Here is a 9,040-nt window from a genome sequence, read left to right as displayed (position 1 = left end):
CTTAAGATTTTTAATTTCAGTTTAAAATAGTTATATATTATTTTTTTTGTTTTACATACAAAATGTCTTTACATTTTCTGATAGTATTTTAACCAAAAAATGATAATTTAACTTTTTTATTAAGAATATTTAATTAATATTTTATTTTCTGTAGTTGCTATTTATTATTATTTTTAACATGTTTTTATTAATTAAAGAAAAAATGTTTAAACTTATATCATAATTGGAGAATTTTTAATTGTTAAACACTCCTCTGTAGAAAACTCAGTTTTATTTTTAAATTTAAGAATCATTTTTACTTTCCTGCTGTTATGTATAACAGAGGGAAAGTATGGCGATAGGTCAAAAAATGACCCCCGCCAAGATTTTTACATTTTTGGACTGGAGATCTCGAAACGTCGAAAATGAAAAAAAAATTCAGTTTTTTTTTTTATATGTATGGATGTTAATGTGTGGGGGACACGATTTTGTTCACCCACTTTTTAAACTTAATAACTCCTGCGTTTTATTTTTGTCGAAAATTTCTGGAATTTTGCAGGAAGATTTATGATGATAAAGCTTGGCGATTAAAGGTCGAGGGTTGGGGAGATAATGGGGGATACCGTCAACTGGGCGCCGGATATGTGGGCGACAAAATAAAAGATCAATAATAAACAAAATACAAAATTTTTTGTTTTTATAAAAATCGCCATTCATTTTCTATTGATCTACTACCGGTAAATTTAAGATTTTTTAAGAAAAGTTTAAAAAAACAATTTTGTAATTAACAAATATATTTATACATATTGTATTACATACGTTATTTATTTTTATAAATAGAAGTCTCGAAGGACAGTTAACTATCCCAAAATTAAGGTGACCAATCGTCGTCCTTTTGTAAGTTCTGTCCTCCCTCGAAAAGTGCCCTCCTACATGTCATCCTTTTTGATATTTGAAGATTAATCTGTAAATCTCTGTATTTGATCAATCCGAACTGATCCGTTGCATGACGATTCATCAAGGCTCTGTACAGTGCGACGAGATGCAATTATGAGACGCATGCTCTTCGCACGGGAGACCTTGAGAGAGAGAGAGCGCGCAAATGGCTTTGTTTACTTCTTATCGAAACACGACATGGCACCTATGCATGCAGTAGATATTATTATAGTGTATTATTGTTGCAATGAATAAAATGTTTTTTATTTACGATATTTTTTCTTTTAATTTATTAGTGTCCTTTTCATTGTAAAAAAGTTGGTCACCTTACCAAAATTAACAATTATACATTAAAACAAAGACAACAATTATATAAAATTAAAACAAAAAAGTATAAAAGTTCTTCGAACGAATTTGTTTTTGAAGAACCGCTTTTTTGTTGTTTTTTGTTTCTGACAAAATAAGTTACGATGCTACACTATGTTGTTCCAAAACATTTCCTAAGTTGGAAATAACTCGTAAGTCTTAACTATATATAATTAATGAATAATAATTACAAAAAATAAAAAAAAATATCCGCCAAATCGCATGCTTGCTAAGCCTGCAAAATTTAAAATTTCTGTTGTCCGCTTGAGTATCGCCCAGTTGTGTACCCAATAGAGGGGTCGTGCGTATCTCCAGTTGGGTGTTTTTTTTTTAACTCTCCGCCCTATGGGCACTAAAGGCTGGTATATACGGTAAGGAAATCCTCAAAGGATGTGTTTAACAGACGAAAAAAAAACTCGGATATGACTGGCTGGATCGAACATAGTAATTTACAAAACTTATTAAAATATCTCCCAACGTATAAAGAATTATTTTTATTTAAAAATGGATAGATAGAAAAAAAAATCACGGTTAATCCTCAAAGGATTTCCTTACCGTGTATACCAGCCTTAAGAGAGCTTTTTTTAGCAAGCCCATTATGAATTTGACGGGTGGTGAGAGACGGGACCTGAAAAATTCCTGGTGATTTTTCGATCTCGGGTCCCCCAGAGCAGTAGGCTGCCATCTTGACCGCTTGGCCATCCGCTGTCTAGTAGGGTCAGATTTAATAACGATTTTACTCATTAGCATTTACAGTTTTTTTTATATAAAATTCATCCCTACCCCTAATATATAGGGGCCCATACACGTTAAGTAAATCCTTTGAGGATTAACCGCGCATGCCTGACCTTGAGTAATTCCTGGTAGTGTGTGTGGGGGGGGGAATTTAACAGTTTTGGCGGACTGTACCGACCACTGGAGTAGAATCGAAAAACCATTTGATTTTCCTGCACAGTGTCAGACTGCACAGGCTGACCTTAACGTGTATGCTGTCGTATCGTTCAGTTGTGAGAACAATGTGTCGTGAATATATGGAAGAATTATTTTCTATAACCTTATTAACTTTTATTATTTATAACCTAAAAAATTAATTTTTCAGGTTATAAATTATTTTCAGATCAAAAATTTCTCGAGTAGAAAACTTCTCAATTCGTTTCTTCCGTTATCATAAAACATCTCGATACTCTATCATTTTCTTTTATATTTTAAAATATTGTTTTAATATCCAAGTAAATTAAAACATGACAACTTAAAATAAGACAAAGTTTAATAAATTCTTTTTAATTATTAAATTATAAAATTAATTTGCGATAATAATGTTTACAATTTGTACTAATATTGGATGTGGTTGAGAATTATTAATATATATTCGTCTATAAAATTTAATCCATGAATTTTTTGGTAGTAAAATCGACTTGCCATTGATCTTTCGCCGATAATTGATGCTTTTTAACAGAATCTATAGCCCAAGATTTCTCTTGAAAAATTAATTTTTCATACGAATAATTTTTAATGGAATTATTTCAGATCACAAAACTAATTTTGTGATCAGTGCTACCCAAACCACTACTACTATTTACACCATAGACTTCTATGCATACTTTTTTCCCGCGAGTTTTAATAGAATTTGTTGCCAATAAACATCCAAGAACAGCCAGTATGTTGTCATCAGATGCCATGGCTGACTGACTGACTGACTGAGAGACAATGGTATAGCGAATATAATTGGCGCCCCCTCCCCTTCCAGAAACAAATCTTGTTTATCTTGGAGACCATTTGGCGCCCCTCTGCGAATGACGCCCGGGGCACGTGCCGTACTTGCCTCACCCTAGCTACGCCTCTGCTGAGAGATTTTTTTCTTCGTGTGTTGGCTATAGGAAATTCTGAAGTTCCTCAAGGTCAGGCAGCCTCAAAGGATTAACTTAACATGTATGGCCGCCTTAAAACTGAACTTTTTGCCATTTCGTAATAGTTAAAAATATAAGTTTTTTAAATAAAATATGATAACGGGTGGCGCTACCATTGCTGGGAAAGTTAAGCAACTCGTTGCAGCATTTTTTGCTATTAGCACTAAGAAATCCGTTTACAGGAAGTATACGTGAGTGGAATAATAATTTTCAAGCATGTGATACAGTTTAAATCTCTGTTATCTGTATTATGAAACGTTTAATTTTAAATGTAAATTTATGTTTAATGGAATTTACGCACGTTAACATTACCATCGAATAGTTCATTTAATTTTTTTTTTTAGCCTGAGATAGCTAAAACAACCACAGACTGAATAATTTTTATCTAGCTATTGTACAGTACACGGTGGTGCTCAGGTTATCTTAAGAAAACATCAAATAGGTTCGAAAATTACACGTGGTAATCTGTGACTACTGTATTTATATCGAATAATTTCTTCCGTCACGGTGTCATGAATTACGCTTTTTCCTTTTGATTCTCTTTTAAAATATCAATTGCGATTGACTTTATTTTCGCAGCGAAATACGTTGTTTTACTCCTTCCATTGTTCTTGAAACTACCACTGCTGTGAAACAATAAATTCGTCAAGATATAAATAAGCAAAACAGGTGGAGAGATCAATTATCATTTATGTTTCCTTTTGATATTAAAAGTTGTTTATTTATTGATTTTAAGTACTGTCTCAAGTTTCTGTGAATTCGAAATTTGGTACCTTTATGTGAACTGAATTGTGTTTCCTGTGCAAACATCGCAAGTTTTAAAAATAACATAAATCCAGTGTGAATTTTTATTGCGTATAATACACAAAATACTACTCTACATGTGGAGAATCTACGTGTACATTTTAATTGTTCCAGAATAGCGTGCAGTACAACGGGAGGTACAAATTTCATTTTAATAAAATAAAAAGAAATAAATTTATTTCGATGGAAACCTGGTTTAAATGGAAATTGCTATATTGTATATGTTATGGAATAAGTGATTAATACTCTACATGTTAACTAGCCATTTTTTTAGTAGGTTTACTAACGAAAAAGTATGAAACTCGTCATTTTCATGATCGTTCCTGCTCTTTTGGTTAAGAAAATTTCACTTTCATTTCCAAATACAGTAAAACTCCGATTATCCGAGATAATGTGGATCGGCGGTATTTCGATTCGCCTCGGATAATTGGAGTTCTACTACGTTGATTATTAATTATATACTGTATATCTAAATACAGTATATAAAATTACTTGTCCTGACTGACTGACTGATTTATCACTGCCCAGAGCAAACTGCTGAACTTAAAGAAATGAAATTTTGTACACAGTTAGGGTACGTCATGAAAACTCACACTAAGAAGGGATTTTTCGAAATTCCCCCGCGGGGGAGAGGAAAAGGATTAAGGCTTGACCTGAAGAATGGCTTTTACTGTACTATTTTAGATGCAATTTTTTGTTTTCGTTGAGTACTTAGGTGTATTAAATTGATAACATTTCAGACACAGTTATAAATATTTTGATATATTTCGATTTTTTAACCAAATGTTCAAACCGTTTTAAATTCGAGTTTCTTTTTGCTTATTGATTCGATTATAGAACGATTGTAAACGTTCCAGAAAATTGATCAAATTGAAAATAGTTCGTTTGATTCTCAGCAATTCTCATCATTCTCAGCGGTAAGGTTAAAGTCGTGGGTAACAGCTAGTACTATATATATATATATTATACTGGCTGCTTGTGCCCGGGCTCTTGAGAGGATGTGGGATTGGTGAGATTGGATTGAGAGAGGGTGAAAAAATAGTCTTAGTAACTAAAATGTACTCAACATTTATTGACCTGAATATTTATACTAATGAAACTGCAAAATACAAAAAATTGCTCGTGCTTAAGTTAAAAGGATGGGCTTTAGGATAGGGACCCCATGGTATTTTTCTAGCGTGGCAAAAAAATACTCATACCAAATTTGGTGCAGATCCGTTTAACGGTATAGAACCCTTTACCTAAAATAAATACATACAAACTTGATTTTATATACAGTAAAACCTGTTCAAAACGGAGCCTTTATAAAACGGAAACCTGTCTAAACGGGAAAAATTATTCAGAATGCAGAGATTTTCTGTGTTAAAATAAACCTGTTTAAAACAGAAACCTACCGAACCGGAAAAATATACGGTTTACACAGGTATATTGTATTTGTATTTAGATAGGGCACCTCAAAAATGTTAACACTACTACATAACTTGTTACGTAGGATTTGTAGTAGCGAGTTATCCTCTACTTAATATTCCATCACGTACAAGAAGTTACGAAACAATTGTGCAGTTCTCAAAAATGTTTGGCCTTAGTATCCGTACCTCAATGGCTGCAAACCTTCTCCATACATGTGTTAACATTCTTGATGCACTCTACATAAAATGTCACACAGTAAATGACGTATTGTTTTATGATTTGCAGTAAGCTTCAATGAGGCAACTGTAGTAAATAGTACAAACACATAAATAGATGAGGTCCTCCACGATAACTTTTCAAAAGTGATGAATCATGGATCATTCGATTCTTTTTTCTTGCACTACACTTTAATGGACGATATCAGAATCAAATTCCACAGTGGGAAAATAAAGAATATGGTGGATCTGAAAAGAGATGGACCTTGCGCTTATTTGACATAATCGAAAGAACTTCTCATAGTTTGCACTTTAACTTTCCACTCTTTAACAGTGGAATACTTTGCAGAATTGGAAATTGCAGGAAATACGATTTTGAACTTTTTTACAGTAAGTGACGTCGGTCCTACTGTCTTGACCATCAAAATTATTTCCACTCCCCAACTTTTGATGATGCCACTCTATTGATAATAAACGTGGGATTCATATCTGTGAAATTCTCGTATCTGGAAGATGGAAATGAAATCTTCAGAAATTTAATAGAAAAAAATTTAAAGAACCAGGTAAGACACGAAATATACGAAATGTTGAACGGTTATCTATGGAATGCCTTCAAATTTGCTTTATCTCATTATTTCTACACACAGAGCCGTAACTAGGCAGGTGCAACAGGTGAACTCGCACAGGGCCCACTTGTAAGGGGGGGCCAAACTGCTGTTCACAATAAATTATATTTTTACATTTTAAATTTTTCCGCCTTTCTACAGCGCGGTTTGGCGATTACATTTCGCCTTACTTACTCCCTAGATGTCTGCTCACCAGTGTTCCCAACTGTGGCGATTTTTAGAGGGACGTAGTGAGGTAGCGGAGACCTCAGACAAATCAGCCAAAAGTAGCGACTTTTGATATTTTTTAATTTATTTTTTGAGAAATTTAAATTTATGTTTATAGTTTTCAAATTTACAGATTTATCTCTACTTTATAGAGCTTTCTGGCAACTACTAACGATATACAAAAGTGTATTTCTAGATTTTTCTACAGCAGGGGTCCCCAACCTTTTTGTACCTAAGAGCACATTCTAGAATACCGGTCAGATGGCGGGCACCATTTATTTTTTTCAAGGTAAATTTATAGTTGGGCATAGTTAATAATACATACACATAATGTACAAAACCAGTTTAGCTTTAAATGAGTTTATAGNCATATAATGTTTTTTAGTGTATTTTTATATTGAAATATATATTTTTTTACTTAAGTAGTTGCTTTTTAAATTGTTTTATGCAGTTATGCTTTGTAATATTACTTTTAAAATAATAATAACATTTGAAATTTTTATTTTAGGGACTATTTTTATCAGTTTGGAGAAATTAGGTCCATAACTATGTTGGCAAGACAACAATGTGCTTTTATACAGTTTACTACAAGAACTGCTGCTGAATTAGCTGCTGAAAAAGCATTTAATAAACTTATTTTATGTGGTAGGAGATTGACAATTAAATGGGGTAGGTCTCAAGCAAAATCTTCTGTACCCACTACTAAAGAAGGAGAAGGGAAGAAATTGGAACCAGTTCCAGGACTTCCAGGAGGTAATATTTTTTCTGAATTACAAATATCGAGAATTTGTGATAACATAATTCTGAATCTTAAATTGTTTTTCTCAGCTTTACCTCCACCACCTGATGAATTAACAAACAATTATTTCAATCTTGCACCAACTGCACAAAATTTACCACCGCCACCTATTCCGCATCCAGCAATGATGCCCCATCCTCCTCCAATGGGTAAGTTTTCAAGTTAAAATTTTAAGAGATTTAATATTTGATACATTACAAATTTTAAAAGTATGTATGTACACCATATTCATAAATATATTTGAATATCATATTGTTGCATGTCATGCAGCAAGACAAAAATGAAAAAATTTATTCTGATAACACAAACCATTGAAATTGTAAACTTTTTGTTCATTGCAACGTGTTATTGAGGCATCATGACAAATGCATTTATTTCATAAAATTGCCACAACATTTCAAGTTATAAATCTAGTAATTTATGTAGTTGACAATATATGATCACTAACCAAATTTTTGATGGTCTATGCATTACTTCTTTGATTACTTCATTTCTCATACAGAAAACATTCCTGTGTAAACATTCAGCAAAAGATTTTGATTCTTTCTATAAAGTTTCAAGCAATATTAATTTTTGAATTAAGATTAAATGCTTTTCAGTAACTGCATAAGTAGTTTGCATTAAAAAAATAAAATTAAAATATTCAGTTCTGACAAAACTGGTTGTTACATTTTAAAAGAAAACATTCTTTTGCATTTCTTTTCAATAAATAATTAAAAATTTGATAAATTTTTATTTTTTTATCAATATAGATGCTTTTATTACATTTTAACTACTTTTGATGATATAAATGATATATGAAGTGTTTATGCTTCAAAACTGAGACATGATGGTAAAATTCTTTGACAGCAAACCAAAGATAAACTTCTTGTATAAAAATATACTCCATCTACAAAATATCTAATTTTACTGTTGTGCTGCTGCAGCAGCAGCAGCAGCAGCGATACACAATGTTGCAAACCTGTTAAGCAAAAAAGAAATTAAAAAGTTTAGTAACAGTATAACAAGAATAATTTGAATTTGTTCATTTTTTTGCAACTATCTGTGTTCATTTCATCAATAAAAACCAATTCATGTAGATCTCTACTTCAACTGATTCTTATCGATCAGTTAGCAATGTACAGTAAATGTATTTAGATCAGTATTGTATGTAGATCAGTTAGTAATGTATTGTATGTAGATCAGTTAGTAATGTACAGTAAATGGGTTTTAGACTTTCATTAAATTGCATTTATATTTAAGATATAATAATCAGAAGTGCTGCTAGCTGTTTGAACGCTCGTGTGCAATATCGATTATGCCGCCCTGTTTAACTACGACTACCTAAGATGAGCTTGCCAGAAAGGCTCTTTAGTGTTGTTTCATAAGGGTGTGAAAAAAGAAAAGAAATACTTTACAAAGAAAAACTATTTATTTTTATTACTAAATTATTTTTGTTTTCTTAGATGTAAAACCATATAAATATTTATCTACAGAAATTTAACTCTTCTTGCCTTTGTTTGTGAAATCTGCTATCAATTTTCTTGTATCCAAGCTGTCTAAGATTTCATGTTCAATTGAAACTATAGCTAAATTACTTAGTCTTTGCTGGTCTTAAGTAGTTTTTTTTATAATTTTTAACTTTGAAAAGGACCTTTCACCAAATGCAACTGAAACCGGCAATGTAAGTAATATTCTTAGTGCTATTGCTGTGTTAGGAAATGTTGATATTAAGTCATTAGTAAAAAGATATTGTAATAGGGTTTGTGGATCATTAGACTGGTTTTCTGGAAAATGCAACTTTAAAGTATT

At 32.0% G+C, this 9,040-nt stretch overlaps 1 protein-coding gene across 1 annotated transcript; it reads left to right on the top strand.

Moving 5' to 3' along the window:
* Positions 1-6,962: 6,962 nt before the first annotated feature.
* LOC111632981 (pre-mRNA-splicing factor RBM22-like) lies at positions 6,963-7,430 on the top strand. The gene is made up of 2 exons (XM_023377497.1): positions 6,963-7,203; positions 7,279-7,430. The coding sequence occupies exons 1-2, from the start codon at positions 6,999-7,001 to the stop codon at positions 7,413-7,415; spliced, it is 342 nt and encodes a 113-aa protein (XP_023233265.1). The 5' UTR covers positions 6,963-6,998; the 3' UTR covers positions 7,416-7,430.
* Positions 7,431-9,040: the final 1,610 nt, after the last annotated feature.

This window comes from Centruroides sculpturatus, unplaced genomic scaffold (genome assembly GCF_000671375.1).
Source record: "Centruroides sculpturatus isolate CEXI.00-Female unplaced genomic scaffold, Cexi_2.0 scaffold814, whole genome shotgun sequence".
NCBI classification, from domain to species: domain Eukaryota; kingdom Metazoa; phylum Arthropoda; class Arachnida; order Scorpiones; family Buthidae; genus Centruroides; species Centruroides sculpturatus.
Note: the sequence above shows the minus strand (reverse complement) of the source record. Positions and strands in the feature narration are given on the sequence as shown.